Source organism: Carassius carassius, chromosome 20 (assembly GCF_963082965.1).
Source record: "Carassius carassius chromosome 20, fCarCar2.1, whole genome shotgun sequence".
Lineage (NCBI taxonomy): Eukaryota > Metazoa > Chordata > Actinopteri > Cypriniformes > Cyprinidae > Carassius > Carassius carassius.
The window spans coordinates 20,981,290-21,001,573 of NC_081774.1; the positions used below are offsets into that span (position 1 = coordinate 20,981,290).

At 38.5% G+C, this 20,284-nt stretch overlaps 1 protein-coding gene across 1 annotated transcript; it reads left to right on the top strand.

Annotated features, from left to right (window-relative positions):
* The first annotated feature begins 1,339 nt into the window (after positions 1-1,339).
* On the top strand, positions 1,340-18,766 carry LOC132095838 (protein FAM131A-like). The gene is made up of 6 exons (XM_059500924.1): positions 1,340-1,592; positions 15,169-15,256; positions 15,358-15,543; positions 16,896-17,039; positions 17,984-18,688; positions 18,735-18,766. Exons 1-5 carry the CDS (start codon positions 1,539-1,541, stop codon positions 18,400-18,402), a joined length of 891 nt encoding a protein of 296 aa, XP_059356907.1. The 5' UTR covers positions 1,340-1,538; the 3' UTR covers positions 18,403-18,688; positions 18,735-18,766.
* The last annotated feature ends 1,518 nt before the right edge of the window (positions 18,767-20,284 follow it).

The following is a 20,284-nucleotide window of genomic DNA, read 5'->3' on the forward strand; positions in this document are numbered from 1 at the left end:
GGTTTAACAAACCGTGCCCACGAATTTCCAATCCGTGCGCTCAGATTTTGTAAACCGCTCCTCGGTTTTTGAATCTGTACCCACGAATTCATAATCTGCGCGCACACTTTCGCAATCCGTTCCCATGGATTTAGAAACCGTGCTCACAGATTCATGCAGCAAGTTCCTACGTGTTAACATACAGTTTTAATGAATATTATTATGTGGAATGGGTCTACAGCAAAGCGTCGTAAGTGATTCTCTATCGAGTGTAGTACGAGGTGGAATACAAAGATTTAATAAGAAAGATGTGCATCAAAATCTTGTTAAATTTGTGATAATCTTATAATAGCATTTGATTATTAATGTACAATAAACCTGCCATTATTTTTCCTCTTTTGTAAGTTGTTTTGGATAAAAGATTATTATGCATAACCTGTATAATAATATATAATAATGATAAAAATAAAAAGAAAGTTATTTTTATAATTTTAATTTGTAGGCTAAATAAATTATTACAAGACAGTAAAAATGTTTGTCATAAAATAATTCATGAATTGCTTTATTTCTAAATAACCTTTGACAGTTTTGGAAATGCTTGTATACAATTCTTTCTTAACATGAAGACTTATTTTTGTGATTTTATTATACTAAGCTCCATCCACCCCACCCCACCTGCCGGAGTTAGATGCATGCTTCACTGTTAATGTTATTAAATAATTAGGCCAAAAATGGATACTATGAAAAATAATATTTAATAAAAAGAAATGAATCTGCCGGTGGGGGCGGAGCCACAAATGCGTGTCAGTTTACAAATCTGTGGGAATGGATTGCGAAAGCGTGCGCACGGATTATGAATTCGTGAGTACGGATTCAAAAACCGAGGGTACGGTTTACAAAATCTGAGCGCACGGATTGGGAATTCGTGGGCACGGTTTGTTAATCCGGGTCATGAATGGCTTGTGTTTGATCACAAGAATGTCGTAATGCTTTGTCAGGATTGCCGCATGTAAGTTACGCGAAAGAAAAAACAAAACAAGCAATTTCGTGGTGGGAACTAATAATTTTAAATTTGAGTCAGTGTATGTTGTATGCATTGTACTTTATATGTGTTTTTCATGCCAACAATGTTAATAAAATTATCAAATGCATTCAGTGGCACTCATAATTTGTTATTTTTACAGAAAAAAAAATGGCTAGGGGAAATTCTGATCTCATTGGCTGGTGATCAAAAAAGTTAATTTAGAACCCTGGTAGTAATTACTGCTAACATGAACGTAGCTGTTAGTTTAAGTTGTAAATGTTAAAGCGGCTTGCCATAGGAAGTTGCACTCATCGCTCAGGCTCTGTACGTGTGAAAGAGACTCCTGTGTCTTTAAGAGAGCCGCATTACAGGTGGGATGACGCTGTATGAGAGACTGACTCCGTGTGGTGGGGACGATGCGTGTCGTGGGTTAACAGCTCGTTTCTGCCCCTGTCTGTGATGCTCAAGAAAAGGTGGTGTCTATTATTCACTGCCGAAGACGGCTCCGCGTTTCTTCTCTCCAGAACCAACACTAATGCTGTATCCATGTGCAATGCTTTTAACAGCATTATCCCAACTAAATCTAAAGGTACGTGTGTACTGAGTATCAATGACCAAATACTCATCGATTTTCGCTCGCAGAATCAATGTTTTTGGACTGTAATGCATGTGTTATTGCGCTGGTGTTGTTGAGATGGCAATAGGCCGTCACGTAACGTTACAGCGCGTGAATAACATCAGCGCTCGCCTGTTGCCAGGAGACAAACACGCTGAGTGCTGCTGCTGTTACACGGTTGTTTCTGAAAATGATCTGCTCGTCAATCAGTTTGGGGCAGCTGATGGACTTCTTGTGTCCTGTCGTGTCACCCTCACTTCTGTGATGGGATTCTTTTATTAGGGCCTGATCCATCAACTAGCCGGTTATTTGTGGCATCACTATGGTACACAGACTGCGTAGAAACGGATGGACATTTCAGTTCACCGGTCCTGTATGGAATGATGCCAGTTATTCAGTTTATTTGGGAAAAGAAAAACACAGATTGGGGAAAATCAGTCTAATCGAACTAACCAAATCGTAGCTCTGATTACAGCTGTACATTTCACAGAGCTGTGTCTTGTGTTGTTCGTGGTCAGTGGGAATTAATGATGCTCGGGGACAGATGGTTCACGGGTTACCTGTTGCTATAACGACCGGCCCTTATATCGCGTTAACTGCATGTTTCGCTTTCACTGACTTGAGCTCAGTTGGCCTGTTTTAGATGCGTTTTCCTTCGCTGCGACTACATTTTCTGTCGCAATTGCTGTAATATATTTGACCTCACACGGCTTATTGTGTTTATATTTATTTCACACAGACACGCTGCAGCTCATTTCACTGAGATGAAACAAATCTCAGCGCGTGACCTCTTTCCCACCGTGACAGTGTCTCTGCTTATTTTTTCCTGTTTTTAGATAAATACTTTGTATGTCCTATAGGCCATGCTGATTGATTGTATTTTTTATAAGTATCATCTTCTCTCATGTTATTTTTTTAGGACATGTATTTAAAAAAAATAACACGATTTTTTTGTTCCTCTTTTGATAGCACCATGTACTACCATGTTCTATGTAGGACATACTGTTCTACCACTGTGTTTCTGGACATAAATCATAGTTTGTTGCTTTCTTTTATTGGAAGTAACATGATTGGAATTTGTTATTTTTGCTTTTAAATTTAAATGCGAATGTTTATGGGCACAGTGCCATTGTAATACTGTAGTTTTTTATGCTTTGTTTGGATATAGTACGTCACTTTATTATTATTTTTTATTTATTGACAGTAGTACCATATAAATTATTTTTCAGAACATGTAATATTGTATTAATTGTATATTAATATTTTTTTTGTGCATGTACCATGCTAATGCTGTTTCTGGACATAGTGCCATGGAAATGTAACTATGCTGCTTTTTTGGATGTAGTACCATAGTAATACCATGTTATTTTAAGGCCATGCGGTATTTTAGCACCATGATTTTGTGTATGTACCATGTGAATACTATGTTGTAGACATAGTGCCATGGTAATACAAAATAATTATATGGACATGGTATGGGTCATGGTATGGTATTATCTTGTTTGTTGGTTGGTAGGTAACACCAAATTTTTTGGAAATGCCATAGTAATATTGTTTTTTTTTTTTTTTGCACATAGTACCATATTAATACCATGTTTTATGTTTAGGATATATAGGCCGAGGTTGGTGGGGGAGAAAAAAAAAGCATTCTGCAGGTGTGTCTGAATAGTTTTTTAAAATTGTTCTGCAGCTCTTCTTGGAAGGCGTCAGCTGATTGGTGTGATGAGTAGGGTGTGTGTTATTCAGTACCATGGTATTGAATCCTTACCATTTCAAAGTACCATGGTATTAGCATATTATAACAGGGTAATGAAAAAAATTATTCTCGAATCGTCTGGTTTAGGCTTAATTGACTTCATTACGATCACCATGGCCCATGTCTGTCTCTCTCAGCTGTGACGGCTAACACCAAATCACGCAGAAATATTTGGCAGGCAGCTGGTGCGGCTGCACTCTTCTTCAGGAGCAGCTTTTTCTTATGGGCTTTAGAGGGCAATCTGATTTAAGCATATCTACCTGTGTCCTAGACTTCAACGTCAGGCATGTGTATGTCTGAACCACCTGTGTGATTTGGTTTTGGGAGGGATATAGCTTTAATGCTGCATTTCATGTATGACACAGTGGCCTACTTTTGTTTTGGTGGTTTACGAATACTTCACTTCAACTTATTATTTGGAAATAGAACCTGGATCTGTGTTTCTGAAAGCTTTGCAGTACAAGGACTACAAATAGTCACTTCATCACTCATTAGCAGTGTTGGGGAGTAACTAGTTACATGTAACGGCGTTACGTAATTTAATTACAAAATTATTGTAACTGTAATTAGTTACAGTTACTAAGAAAAAATGAGTAATTAAATTACAGTTACTTATGAAATTTTTAACGATTACAAAGGGGATAACATTTGAATATTTACACACATCCACATACAGATTTAACTGATTTATTTCCCAAATTGCACTGACTATTCTGAGACATACCGCCCTAATAATTTCCGGGATGCGGAAATGCAGTCTGGTTCGTAGAATCCAGTCATAAAAACGAAATGCCTAACGCGGATGGAATATGCCACATTTTGGATGACTAAATCAAAAGTAGGTCAGTACACTTGAATCAAAACATGACATGGACTAGTGTCTGTGAATATAAGCCCCAAAAGTGCAATATATGTGCACATTCTGCGTGTCTGTGGAAATCAGGCGCGGACTGGACACCGGGAGAACCGGGACAATTCCCGGAGTCCTGGCAGCCGATTTTGCCCCACTATTTAATATCATTATTGTATAATTGCCTGCCGAATGTACTAAAGCGATCATTTGCGAACCCGCCATTTGATAATTAAATATCTAATAAGTCATGAAGTGTTAGTTGTGACTCGCGCGCTCTCCGCGCCTGCGCCAAACGGTTTGGATCAGACTCCAAGTAATCAATGCGAGAGAGAGAGAGAGAGAGAGAGAGAGAGAGAGAGAGAGAGAGAGACTATGGAAGCGCACAGCTGGAGCAGAGAAGCAGAACTACTGTTCAGGGTTTCAGGTCAGTTTCATCTATAAAGATGCTTTTTTGTCTTTGTTTTTTTTATTTATTTAATCAAGCAGCAGCACGTTGCTCATCAGTCATCACTCAAAATACTATATAAAGGACATCATTATTATCTGTTGTAATGTTACAGTAGTAATTTAGCTGAAAAAAAATCTGATTTTTTTTTATAGGTTTAGGGGGAGCTACGACAGACAACAACACAACCCTTACGAAAATTAACATTTTAATATTTAACTATAAATCCAGAGAAAATGGTTACTATTGGTTAACTGTGGTAACCAAAAATGTAAAATTATTTTACAAATGTATTTATTTAAAAATAAATACAAAGGTACAAAAAAGAAAAAATTTTTTTTACTTTTATATAGGCTAATAAAAGCATGTTTAACTTTTGTAAGGGAAAAACATGACTCGTGTACAGTATTAGGATTTTTCTATAAAGATATTGTAGTATTGTAGAGTATTGTATAGTAAAGTATAGTTTTGTTCAATCTTGAGTATTAAAGTCATGAGAGAGGTGGATAACAGGGCAAAATAAAGAGACTGAAGAGAAAAATGGAGGTGAAGGTGCAGTTCAGGAGAGAACTTTTAATTATTTTGCATGTCCCCAAATTAAAGATTTAAACCTTTTTTTATGTCAGGTCCATACAAAAAATAGTTTTGTCCATGAACTGGTTTGTATGAGTTTGAATTTTCCAGTCTGAATTTTTTCCCAGTCCGCCCCTCCTGTAAATTAATGGCAAAGACATGGTTTCATTTTCTACACATAGGCCTACTGAAGCTCGCAGTGTTTTCAACCTCTGCCGCCTCAATATAGGAGTACACGAGCACATAAACATAATTTCTAGAACTGCTCTGTGTCACTTCATGTGCATTTTACTTATTTTGAGAAAACTATCATCATATACAGAGACAGCAGTTTAAAAAAAAACACCAATGTTTCAGGAGTTTATTACACAGAATACGTCACGTGCTTATTAGATAACTGTATTTAAGTTGATGTATATGCTTTTATTTATTATTCTTTAATTTTCACAAATTTATAAAAGTAATCAAAAAGTACTCAAAAGTAATTAGTTACTTTACTTTAATAAAGTAATTGAAAAAGTTACACTACTATTACATTTTAAACAAGGTAACTTGTAATCTGTAACCTATTACATTTCCAAAGTAACCTTCCCAACACTGCTCATTAGACACGTTGTAGCGATATGGAAGAAATCCATATCAGCTTTTCATTTTTTCTGATGGGCGGAAACCAATGAGGAAATTTAGAATAAAAGAGCGCTAGAAACGGAAGTTGGGGCGCGAGTAAAAAACAAAACACACCTGTAGGTTATTATTGGAGTGGGACACACGCTACCTGAAGCTGAAGGTCGTACTATTCTTTGCTGGAATCTCTGTGCATGCGCTGACTGGGTGCGATCGCCAAAGTGACGGAGAAATTGCTCTACTGCGTCTGCATGGTTCGTTCGCCTGCCTGGTGCAACATAATCCAGCCTGGTTCGTTCGCCTGCCTCAGGTACTAGTGGTGATGTCCATCATCTTTTAACCTCACGCCAAGAGTTTCTAAACTCACGCCAAACTCTCGCCAAGTCTCCAAACTCTTTCTCCGGCCCAGGATTTGCGGCCGCTACACCGACTGCTTCACGCAGCCACCACCACACACACACACATACACGCTCATTGTACACGCACACACCCATACACAAACACTCGTTTGAAGTGTTTTTTTTTTTGTGTGTGTTTTTTTTTTTTTCTCTTTCATTTCTTTATTTTGGCTGAAAATTGAACACAAACTGAGTTTGAAAAAAAGAACTGTTTGCCTTAAATATTTTGTTATTTGTCATGTGAGGTAAAGAAAAAAAACTCTGTGAAAATTTAACTTTGTGTAGTTTATTTTATTTTATTTCTTTGCAAAAATGTTTTCTTAAAATATACATATTTTTGACCAAACCCTTCAATTTCTGACTGTGTGTCATTTAAGCCCTATTCTACATTATTGTGGGTATTTGGAGGAATTTATTTTCGTTTTTTGTGTAACGGTGGTTTGAGTTATCTTCGGGGAAATTGAACTTCATTACATATATATATATATATTTTTTTTTGTTTACTTGACAAGTTTTACTTGTCTGGCGCCCGAACAATTTAAATTTTATTAAGTCAAATTTGATTTGGGGCAGCCACCGTTACAGAAGTGGCGCCCGAACAGGGACCTGAAACTTGAAACTTGAGACATGAAACTTGAAACTTAAACACTTAAACCTTGATGACTTGAAACTTAAACACTTAAACCTTGACAACTTGAAACTTAAACATTTAAGCACGTAAACCATGACCACTTAAACTGGTCATTTGAGCTTTGAATTTGAGTTTCCCTAAACGATTACTTAAAGGTTGGCTGTCACTGCCTATATTTTTTTGTGTTTGTGAAATTGTGGTGTATATACATACTGAATTGAAACAGTTTTTTTCCTTTACTTAATGGTTTTGTGGGAAGATACTTTTTGTTTGTGAACTTGCACGTTGTTAAATATATAATTGTTACCCCTTAGTTGTCTTGCTGCCAAACTGACCCAATTATGTGAAAGTTGTGGAAACACCCATTTGTGTTATTGAAATCTAATTATTGATTTGTTAAGTGAATTGAAGTGTGAATTGGACAATTGGACAGACATTTCACACTGAACTGTTAAGAGTATTCTGCTGCAATTTATTTTTTCAAACATTTATACATTGTTTTTTTTTTCACTCAACTTGCATTTCACTACATTTTTACACTGACTGACTATACATACACTGACAATCAAACATGGCTGCCACTCCTCTGTCTCCATCCACTTTTGTGGAGATGGAACCACCAGCACCAGATGTTGCTACCCCAGTCTGGCCTCCAGCACCCCGTCCTCTACTTTCTTCAACTGGACCTCTTCGTGCTCCTTTCCACTTCACTCCTACTCAAAAGCCAGCACCACTGACTTCCCAGGAACCCATGTGCGGTTTGCAACTTCACCACTAGCTGGCAGTACTCCTGTTCAACCCTTCACCTGGGAGCAGGAACCGAATGGCGACTCCATGCAGATATGTACATCACCTGGGCCTTCATCTTTATCTTCAGTGGCACAGCAGGGCTTGCCTGGCATCCTGTCAACTCCTGGAAAAGGAATGCATCAACTCACTCAAGTTAAAGGAAACTGGGACACGTTGACACAGCATATGCAAACCCATGAAAAAAACATTGGTGAACTTGCCAAAGAACTTAAAACCATGACTGCACATCACGACAGCCTGATTTCTAACCTTGCTGATAAACTCAAGCAAAACCAACAAGAAATGCTCACCCACATTTCTGAAAGTAAGAAGCATGTGAAGGAAGAGACTGATCAACTCACTAAGTCACTTAAAGTCATGATGTCTGATGAACTTCACAAAGCTAAGACTACATATGTGTCTGAAGTACGGTTCATGATTGACCAACTTCAAGTGGAGCTTCAGCAGGACATCAAAACCTACCTGGTAACCCATCAAAAAAATTATGACCAGTTGTCAACAGAACTCACCCAGTGCACCCAAACCACCAACACCCTGTGTGCAACTGTAAAAAGCTTACAAACTGAACTTGAGAAAAGACTCGAAAAGCAAGAGAAACAAATGATTGACCTGCAGACAAGAGATTACTCACCCTTGCCTCTGACCACTGCAGTTTCACCTACATCACCAGTGACACCTCCAATGTTTCCTACTCCTGTTGTAAAGAGTGATCATCTTAAGATTACATTTCCTACTTTTGGGAGACAGTCAGATGACTTGGACCCCTTGCTCTATCTAACTCGATGTCAGGATTTCTTGGCGTTACATCCTCTTACTAATGCTGACATCCTGGCCACTTTCCGCACTGTCCTTTATGGTACTGCCCGGGACTGGTGGGAAGTTGCACGATCCTCAATAACCACGTGGGAAGAGTTTGAAGCTGCTTTCCTCTCTGCTTTCCTCTCAGAGGATTATGAAGACGAGCTGGCTGAAAGGGTAAGGACAAGAACACAGGGAGAAAGAGAGAGCATTAGGGACTTTGCATTTACATACAGAGCTCTCTGCAAAAGGTGGAAGCCCACCTTGACCGACAGTGAGTTGGTGAAAATGATTTTGAAAAATATGAATCCTTACCTTGCAAGCCAGATTCGCAGTCGGGTGAACACAGTCGATGAGCTTGTGAAATTGGGCCAACAGCTGGAAAAAGACTACGAACAACAACTGCAATATGAAAAACGTGTGAGTTCTAAGCAACCCCTATCCATGCCTCAAAGACCTATTCCCAACCGCCCGGCAGAGAAGCCTTTAGTGCAATGCTGGCGATGTAAAGGCCATCACTCACCTGGCAGCTGTCCTCACTTTGTCTCTTCTCAGTCCCAGTCACCTCAGTCCACCAGCCAACACCCTTCCTCCAATAACAAGCGGACAACATTTCCATCTTCTAAAGGTACTGGTCCATCTGGCAATCGCTCTGTGTCTGCCACCTTTCCCCACAATTCATCAACAACTGGTAAGAAACCACCACCTGCTGCAATTGTTCCACAACAATTAGTGATACCACTTTGCATTGGTACCTGGAAGGGAAAAGCCATTGTTGATACTGGGGCTAGCTACACCCTTCTACATGAGAATCTCTGGAAGGAGCTCACTTCACAAAAACTCCATCCATGGACCCAGGGTCCGCTCTACCTAGCAAATGGGGAAGCAGAAATTCCTTTAGGTTGGATAAACATGCCAATCACCCTACATCAAAAAGTATTCACCATACCTGCTGTTGTTCTATCAGCCAAAGCCCTGGCCTATGCAGTCGTATTAGGACTGGACTTCATCTTCTCCAGTGGGCTGCAGATCAATGTGGCAGATCAAAAGTATTCATTTCAGTCCAATCCTAAAGAGTATTATCCTTTCCAGCCAACAAATGCCAGTGTACCAGTTATCAGTTCCCAACATCCAAGGGGAAAGATGGGAAATAAAAATCCCAACAGCCTCTCCTTACTATCTTCTGTTCCTCCTCCTCAACTTAACATGTTTCAACCAGCCTGCCTGGATGAGAAGACACTAATTAACACTGCTGTACAGGATGCCCACTTACCTCCGGAAGGCAAGCAACAGTTACGGCAGATCCTCGAGTCAAACCCTCAAGTTTGTACCCTTCGTCCAGGACGTACTGAAGTTACACAGCATCACATATATACTACCCACCAAGTACCTATAAAACAAAGACCGTACCGCACAACACCTGCCAAACAAGCTGTCATTACAGAGCAACTGGAAGAGATGTTGACTGCCGGCATCGTAGAACCATCACACTCTGGATGGGCCTCACCTGTCGTCTTGGTCCCTAAAAAAGACGGAAGCCTTAGGTTTTGTGTGGACTACAGAAAAGTTAATGCCATTACAGAGAATGATGCTTACCCATTACCCAACATCACTGAGATCTTGGAGTCACTATCTGGAGCGGCCATCTTTTCCACCATTGACCTTAACAGTGGCTACTGGCAGGTAAACATGGATCAAGAAAGTAAACCAAAGACAGCTTTCACAACTTCATCAGGACTGTTTCAGTTTAATGTTATGCCATTTGGGTTAAAAAATGCCCCAGCAACCTTCCAAAGACTAATGGAGAACGTTCTAGGAGAATTGCGTGGAAACATCTGCTTTGTCTACATTGACGACATCATTATTTACTCACCATCTGTAGCCCAGCACTTCTCCGACCTCCAAGCTGTTTTTTATAAACTGCAAATGGCTGGCCTCACCATTAATTTAAAAAAGAGCAAGTTCTGTCTTCAGAAAATAACTTTTCTGGGACATGTTGTCAGCGTCCAAGGCATAGCTGCAGACCCAAGTAAAGTGGAGGCTATACGTGAATACCCTGTGCCCACCAACATCAAGGAGGTCCAGCGCTTCCTGGGGTTAGCCGGGTGGTACCACCGGTTTGTACCAAACTTCTCCAGGATCGCTGAACCCATCAATGCACTGAAAAAAAAAGGATGTTCATTCCTCTGGTCACAACAATGTCAACAAGCCTTTGAACATTTAAAATGCTGTCTTACCTCTCCTCCCATTCTTGGCCATCCTGACCTTCAACTGCCTTTTACTGTCTATACGGATGCCAGTAACACTGGTCTGGGTGCTGTGCTGACCCAGCGCAAGGAACAGGGATTGGAACAAGTTATTGCTTATGCCAGCAGAACCCTGAACAAAGCAGAGACCAATTACACAGCCACTGAAAAAGAGTGTTTGGCTGTAATTTGGGCCCTGGAAAAATGGCAGCACTACCTAGAGCACAAACTGTTCACTGTCATCACAGACCACTCAGCGTTACAATGGGTAATGTCTTCCACAAAAACCACGAGTCGCCTCATCCGGTGGGCCTTGCGACTACAGAGATTTGATTTTATCATTGAATATCGCAAAGGAAAACTAAATATGGCACCTGATGCTCTGTCTCGGATTCACACCAGTTGTAACCTGTACACCAACCAACACCAACAGGAGAATGCTGAGTTTCCGATATCTCCAGCCACAATCTGGGAGGAACAGCACAAAGACCCTGTCATCACCAACACACTTAAAGCACTTGCAGAAAATGATTCCTCTTTTAAAGATCAGTATGAGATAGTGGAAGATAAACTCTATCACAAAACTCACCTGCCGAACAATCAAGTTCATTACAGAGTCTACATTCCTACCAGCCTTGTGTCGTCCATTCTACACCACTACCACTCTAATCCCTGGAGCGGTCATGTAGGTATTTATAAGACCTACAAGCGTATCCATGATGTTGCATTCTGGCCTGGAATGTGGACTGACATAAAACACCACGTCAAAAAATGTGTCAAATGCCAGACTCTTAAGGGAGAAAATCAGAAACCTGTGGGCAAACTACAGCAAGTCACCACCACCCGTCCCAATGAGATGCTTGGAGTGGACATTATGGGGCCAATGCCACGCAGCACACAGCAAAATGAGTACCTCTTAGTCTTTGTAGATTACTACTCCCGGTGGGTGGAATTTTTCCCCATGCGCAATGCTAAAGCTGAGACTGTTGCGTTACTTCTTCGGAAGGAAATTCTAACCCGTTGGGGGGTGCCAGACTTCATTCTGTCGGATAGAGGTACACAATTTGTGTCATCACTGTTCAGAGAACTCTGTCAAAAGTGGAGTATCAAACCTAAATTGACAACATCATACCATCCACAAACAAATATGACCGAGAGGGTTAACCGTACACTCAAATGCATGATTTCTGCCTATGTGGACAACAATCACAGAAAATGGGACCAATACTTACCGGAACTCCGTTTCGCTATTAATTCAGCTGTCCAGGAAACGATTGGGATGACCCCTGCAGAGCTTCATTTGGGGAGGAAACTGCAAAGTCCCATGGACAAGGTGTTACATGGCAAGAATCTAACTCCAGACTGCACATCTTACGATACAGTCCACCACCTAACTGAGCTTCAGACCAAGGCCATGGAATGCTGTAAAAAAGCACAAAAGAGACAGCTTCGGAATTATAATAAAAGAAGACGAGATGTCACATACAAGGAAAATGATCGTGTGTGGATGAGAACCTTTCCCCAGTCTAGTGCACAACATCACTTCACTGCAAAATTGGCTCAAAAATGGAAAGGCCCTTACCGTGTCATAAAACAGGTGGGTCCATTGAACTATCGAATAGCGCTAGAGTCCACTGGCGAAGATGTTCGCATAGTGCATGTGTGCAACCTGAAACCATGCTTTCCCACGGCTGAAGAGCTGGAATGCCAGGAGAAGAAAAGGCTCTGCCAGATATTCAATGAATCTTCTGATGAAGAGGAATTCATTGGATTTTAATTATGATTCACATTTCCACAACCATAGGTTGTCTTCTCCAGGGAGGGAGAGTGTAGCGATATGGAAGAAATCCATATCAGCTTTTCATTTTTTCTGATGGGCGGAAACCAATGAGGAAATTTAGAATAAAAGAGCGCTAGAAACGGAAGTTGGGGCGCGAGTAAAAAACAAAACACACCTGTAGGTTATTATTGGAGTGGGACACACGCTACCTGAAGCTGAAGGTCGTACTATTCTTTGCTGGAATCTCTGTGCATGCGCTGACTGGGTGCGATCGCCAAAGTGACGGAGAAATTGCTCTACTGCGTCTGCATGGTTCGTTCGCCTGCCTGGTGCAACATAATCCAGCCTGGTTCGTTCGCCTGCCTCAGGTACTAGTGGTGATGTCCATCATCTTTTAACCTCACGCCAAGAGTTTCTAAACTCACGCCAAACTCTCGCCAAGTCTCCAAACTCTTTCTCCGGCCCAGGATTTGCGGCCGCTACACCGACTGCTTCACGCAGCCACCACCACACACACACACATACACGCTCATTGTACACGCACACACCCATACACAAACACTCGTTTGAAGTGTTTTTTTTTTTGTGTGTGTTTTTTTTTTTTTCTCTTTCATTTCTTTATTTTGGCTGAAAATTGAACACAAACTGAGTTTGAAAAAAAGAACTGTTTGCCTTAAATATTTTGTTATTTGTCATGTGAGGTAAAGAAAAAAAACTCTGTGAAAATTTAACTTTGTGTAGTTTATTTTATTTTATTTCTTTGCAAAAATGTTTTCTTAAAATATACATATTTTTGACCAAACCCTTCAATTTCTGACTGTGTGTCATTTAAGCCCTATTCTACATTATTGTGGGTATTTGGAGGAATTTATTTTCGTTTTTTGTGTAACGGTGGTTTGAGTTATCTTCGGGGAAATTGAACTTCATTACATATATATATATTTTTTTTGTTTACTTGACAAGTTTTACTTGTCTGGCGCCCGAACAATTTAAATTTTATTAAGTCAAATTTGATTTGGGGCAGCCACCGTTACAACGTCAGTTCTCTTTTTAAACCGATGGATGTCACTTGTCAGTTCAGATTTCCGTCATGTAACCCATTAATGTCAAATGCCAGAGGTCATTAGTCCCCAGCTGTGGCCAGACTTTTTATCATCATCATCTTGAGGGCTGCAGGCTTATATTATCTGACATGGCAGTGAATGCTGTTTGCAAATTAACAAGCAACAGGAAGAGGCTTGATTGGCCAAATATGTCTGAGCCATAAGCTGCTTTGATTATTAATGCCATAGTGTGGCTGATCTCTCACAGATCCATTTGAGCAACCCGTGCAACTAACATATGCTTCGACTTGAATGAATGCAAGTAAATTGTCAAAGGGTTAATTGTGGATTTGGCATCTGTTTCTGAGGTGGAGCTTGAGTCAGCACTGGCTTTAGAGTGTTTACCTCATGTAGAGCTCTTGTAGTTTGGTACTTGTTTGTTGACTCGAAAAATCAATGTTTGCGATGCGTCCATTCATACAGTGAGAGAAGCGTGTCAGGGGATGTCATAAGGTAAGAGAACTAATTAGTGATTGGCCGTTAATTCCTTAGCCGTGTTGTCAATGATTCCCAACCAGGAATCAAACTGCACACATACCGCACTGGATATTTAAACAGGATATAGGGGACACTTTGTGTGAATTACATTCATAGATTGATCTGTTTGATATGTAGTGAATTTTATTACCGGTTCCTACTGTAATGATATATATATATATATATATATATATATATATATATATATATAAAATAGATTATATATATATATAAAATAGATTATATATATATATAATAGATTATATATATATATATATATATATATATATATATATATATATATATATATATATATATATTAGATTATTTATATATTAGATTATTTATATATTAAATTATATATATTTTAAAATGCTCATAATTAGAGTTAAAATTAGAGTTCAAAATGTCATGTGACGTAGTTTGCCATCCATGCTTCTTAATTTGGAGACTAGTCAATTAAACCACTTATGAGATGAATAATTCTGAAAGTTACTAAACACTGATGATGTATTTAAAACCTGGGAAATGTTGCCCACATCTTTTACTTTGAGATCATTCTGAAGCTAAGCACAGATTTAAAATCATAAGATATGGTTTAATAGCTGTGATGTTGTTGAGATCAAATCTTCAGTTCATTTTAAAAATAAAGCCTAAACATAAACCCAAACAGGAAATAAAACGGTTATCAAATAAGTATGTGTCCTATTCTGTGAATTCCTAAAACATTGGTGTCTCATTTTTTAAAGCAGTCAATGCAAATTGAGAAATCAATTAAATATGTGTGAAAGTATTCAGATGTAACCCTCTTTGTAATCGTTAACATTTTCATAAGTAACTGTTTTTTAATTACACATTTGTTCTCAGTAACTGTAACAGATTATTTATGTTTATTTTGTAATTAAATGATGTAATTCTGTTAAATGTAACTAATTACTCCCAAACACTGCTGATTACTAATGACTAAATCACTTTTAAACTGCTTCTTCCCATGAAGTTATACTATTTGCACAGTCCCAAAGGAGAACATTTTGTCTTTGAACTTGCTTCTCCAGGTTGACGACCCTACTGATATGCTCCCCAAGTCAAGAAAAGCCCTTAGCATCCAGGAAATTGCAGCTCTGGCCAGATCATCATTTAATGGTAAGGGTTTAAACACCTGTAGCATCATCATGGGCATTAATGCATGTTAGCAACACACAGAGCAGTCAGTCTTTTACAGTCCCCTGTGTTTCCCCCACCAGGTATCTCACAGGTGGTGAAGGATCACGTCACCAAACCCACGGCCATGGCTCAGGGTCGGGTGGCTCATCTGATCGAGTGGAAGGGCTGGTCTAAGCCCTTAGACCCTCCATCAGCTACACTGCAGTCCCACTTTAACTCCTACTCCCATCTCAGTGAGGGTGAGCAGGAGGCCCGGTTTGCAGCAGGTGGGTGTCTCCTTCCACCCTGTTAGTACAGCTGTGAATCGCTCACTGCTGAAGAAGTGTGAAGGAGATAACTGTCGATGTACAAACATTACTAATGCCTGGGAGTTCATATATGGCCTGTTGTCAAATAATGTGGACATGAAATTCATTTTTGATTCATTTATTCATTCATGTAAAATTGTGCATAAATGTATAAGGTAATCTGTATATTTTCTGGTTTTCATTTCACGTTTTACTATTACTAATATTAAAAATCAACTAATGTGTGGTCAAAAACTGCATTCATAGTAGTAGTAACGATTAAAATATAATAAAATTATTATTAATTTAACCTCATTTTAATACATTTTGTAACTAATAACCACTGGAAATAATCACTGGAATTAATTATTTCTGTCTATCTGTCTATCTGTCTGTCTGTCTGTCTGTCTGTCTGTCTGTCTGTCTGTCTGTCTGTCTGTCTATCTATCTGTCTGTTTGTATCTATCCATCATCTGTCTGTCTATCTATCTGTCTATCGTCTGTCTGTCTGTATCTGTCCATCATCTGTCTGTCTATCATCTGTCTATCTGTCTGTCTGTATCTATCCATCATCTGTCTATCATCTGTCTATCTATCTGTATGTCTATCATCTGTCTGTCTGTATCTATCCATCATCTGTCCGTCTATCATCTGTCTATCTATCTGTCTATCTATCTATCTATCTGTCTATCTGTCTGTCTGTCTGTCTGTCTGTCTGTCTGTCTATCTATCATCTGTCTATCATCTGTCTGTCTATCATCTGTCTATCTGTATCTATCTATCATCAGTCTGTCTGTCTGTCTGTCATCTTTTAAAAGTTAAAACATTTCCTTATTACTGTAGTATTTATTTGGACTATTATTTGAACATTGATGTTGTATGTATATAATTAACATTAATATATAATGTAACAATAAGGATTCTATCAAGTGTCAGTCAGCTCCGTCCGTGATGTGCCAGCTGAAGGCTTTCAGACTCAGCAGATGGTGTTAAATCAGATCACAGTCACACATCTACACCTGCTGAAACTGCATGTCAGTTTACTTCACTCCTGTCTTCTGGCTCTCCTCCTTTGACTTGACTCTTTCCCGGCAGCGTTTATACTCTGCTTCATGTTTGGCTGTCATCACTTTCCTGACTGCAGTAAATGTGGCTGCTGAGTTGGCGTGCATTAAACTCTCAACAGCAGAGCTTTTTCAATCAGAACAAAAGCATCACGAGTAAACTTCTACGTCATCACTGTGTCAAAAGAGATTTGGTTGCACTGCCTTCTGTTTAATTAGCGTCATTGTGTAAACTCCAGGGTCATTCGATACGATTCTTTTTTTTAGGTGTGGCCGAGCAGTTTGCCATTGCAGAGGCGAAGCTTCGTGCCTGGACCTCTGTAGATGAAGAGGAGATGGATGAAGAGTCCTATGAAGAGGATCCTCCTCTAAATGACGAGCCAATCACGACAACTCTGAGCTCAGGTGAGCGTGAGTGCTCACACACACCAATATACAGTATTTAAGCCACAAATAAAAACATATGAATGCATTTGAGGGACGAGTAGCATACATTAATGTTTAAAAACCTTTTTTTTCAAAAGAAATTGAGTGTAGATGCATTCAATTGATCAAAAGTGACCGTAAATAAATACATTTATAGTATTACAAAAGATTTTCATTTGAAATAAATGCTGCTCTTTTGAACTTTTTATCTATCAAATAATTCAGTTTCTAAAAATATATTAGGTAGTACAACTGCTGCTGAAAATTCTGAAAAATGACATCTGAATATATATTAAAATTTAAAACAGTTATTTTACATTGTAATAACATATCACAAAATTACTGTTATTGCTTTATTTTAGATCAAATAAATACAGCCTTGGTGAGCATAAGAGTCAAAAAACCTTTCTATTTGAAAATATAACACACACACACACACCCACTTTAGATTTCAGAATATAGAATATAGAACTTTTAATCTATTGTTTAAAATTAAAACAAAATAATTTTTGACACTTTCTGGTTGTCATACTTGAACTAAATTGAAAAAATTATCTCAAAACCAGTCTGTTAAAAAAAAAACTATTGAAAAAGTGCTCTTAAAGGTGGAATCATTTCTCGCATTATGTATTTTCAGATGCCACTTGGTTTGATATTTTGTATGTAGTGCAGAGACATTCAAACATTTTGATTCGGAAAGTGTTCAGATAAATATGATATTTTGTGGACCCTGTATATTTGCATTTTTCTTGTCACATCTTTTCTGCTTTTTTTTCATCTGCCTTTTCTCTTGTGTTTTCTGCTCGTCTTAATGCGCTCCTTTTTCCGTACCATTTGTGCTTCATGTCATCTTTCTGTTTGTGTCCTTATATCTTCTGCCCTCTCTGACCTGTATCTATAGGTATTCTTACACTTTGCTCCTCCCTCAGACCCTGTATTATCCAATCAAAGCAGCCCAGTGCCAAGCCAGACAGACACGGCTGAAATCAGTCCGTCAGACCCCGACGAGCCGCTCATCTCAGAAGTGCCACCACACGCCCAAGAACTCCAGCTTTCAGAAGGAGAGGGCGACAGGGCCACATGTGGGCTTCACAAACCAGAGCGCAGGCCTTTGTGGAGCAAGGGAGACTCCTGTTACTACTCCACCTCCTACTCCGAGTCTGGCCTTTCACCTGAGGACCAAGAAGAGGAGGACGGAAGAGAGGTGGAGGAAGGGGAGGACAACGTCTTTCAGGAAGTCATCCGCTGGTACAGACACTGCCGGAGCATCTCTGATACCTCTGGAGCTGTGTCTTTTGATGATGATGAGGAGGAGGAGGAGGAACAGGAAGAAGGTTCCAAGCAGTAACGCTGTGCTCTCACTCGCCCTTTTGTCTCTGTCCCTTCGTAGTAACCCTTCTGTGAAGTGTTTGTCCAGTCTGTTATGCATTCAGAGACATTGACTTGTTTTTCTCCGCCATACTTTTAAAGGGATAGTTCATTTAAAAATGAAAGTTCTGTCATCATTTTTTTGCTCCCTCTTGTCTTTCAGAATTTTTTTAAATCTTCTTTCTTCTGTGGGACACAAATAATGTTAGGCAGAAATCAGGGTTATTACAGTTAACTGAAGCAGAAGCTAAAGGTAAAACCATTTTGTTTTTTTTAAATATAGTTTCTATATTTTCTATATACATAGTTTAGTCTATATATATATAGTTTCTATATACAGTAAAAAATGGCATTTCTCATTTGGTTTACCTTGAACCCCTAAAACCTTCAAATTAAGAAAATGAAATAAAAAGCTAAAAATGATCATGAAAAGAATAAAAAACTATTAAAATGGCAAAAACTCAACAGAATCATTACAACCAAGCTAAATTTAAAATGAAAGTGAATGGAATGGAAAATATTAAATATAAAACAGATTTAAAAATCTTATTAAAAACTACAGTATAATAGTATCACTTTGATACAAAAATGTGCAAGTCAGTGTTATTTTAGTATCATTGACATACTGTTATAGTTTTGTTAATATTTAATATTTTTATATTAAAGTTTTATAAATTTTGTTGCTTTTGTCCTTTTATTTTTTTATTATTTTTTTAATTAAATATGTACATATAGTTTTTCCATTGTATTTTATTTAGTTAATTTTACTATTCTATATAGTTTTACTATTCTTTTACTATACTATACGAAATTTAAAGAAAATGAGAAATTTTAACTCCGTAGCTTTCTAAAATAAAATAAGTATTTAGTTTGATATTTTATTACATTTCAGTTTTTTTTCCAATATGGTTTTAGTTTTATTTAACAATAATAACCCTGATTGAAGCTGCTCTTTTCCAAACAGTGAAAATGAATGCAAACAAGAAGCACAAGAATTTCAGGAACGACGACTTAAATTGTAGCCACACAAATGATAGTACGGCTTCAAAACACTAAAAATATAGCGCATAAGTCATGTGGACCACTTATGATACTTTAATGGTGCTTATTTAAAGTTTCCCTTTTATTTCCATTTTAAACTTTCATTGTATAGAAAAGAGCAGCATGAACGACATCCATTTGGATAACTGAAAGAGTTAATTGACCCCCAAAAAAATAAAAATTAAAAACGTTTGGAATGACATGAGGGTGAGTAATTAATGACAGAATATTTGGGTGAATTAACCCTTAAAGACAAGATTTCCATTTTCCAACTACCCCTCTTCCTCTCTATTCCTGCTTCATCTTGATGTTCTTCATTTGAAATGAGCATTCAAGAAAACCACAGTACTGTTTCCTCATTGAAGCGGCGAGTTGGACGATAGTGACATTATGACTGCAGTATCCAGTGAAATGCAGACGCGATGCTCATTACCTGCGCTCTCGGTTTATTCACGACACAGCAAGAGACTGGAAAATCCCTGTGAGGAACATGGTTTCAAATGTTTTCCTTTTTTGACTGTTCAAAAGTGACATAATGCTCATAGTAAAATGTTGTTAATACTTCAGGAATGGGATTTTGCTTGGGTTTTGATGTCACGCTGCAAGTGCTTGTGTGTCTCGGCTTGCTCCAGAAGGGTTGAGGTGCAGGAGGGTTCTGCTTTGATGGAGCATTGTAATTATGAATAGAATGTGCCTGTTATTATGATCACTGTGTGATGTATATTACCAAACTATGGAAGCCTATTTCAGATGCATAATATAATCAGGCTTTGGTAAATCATCATGACATAAAATCTCATAATCTTGAGCAATAATTATGA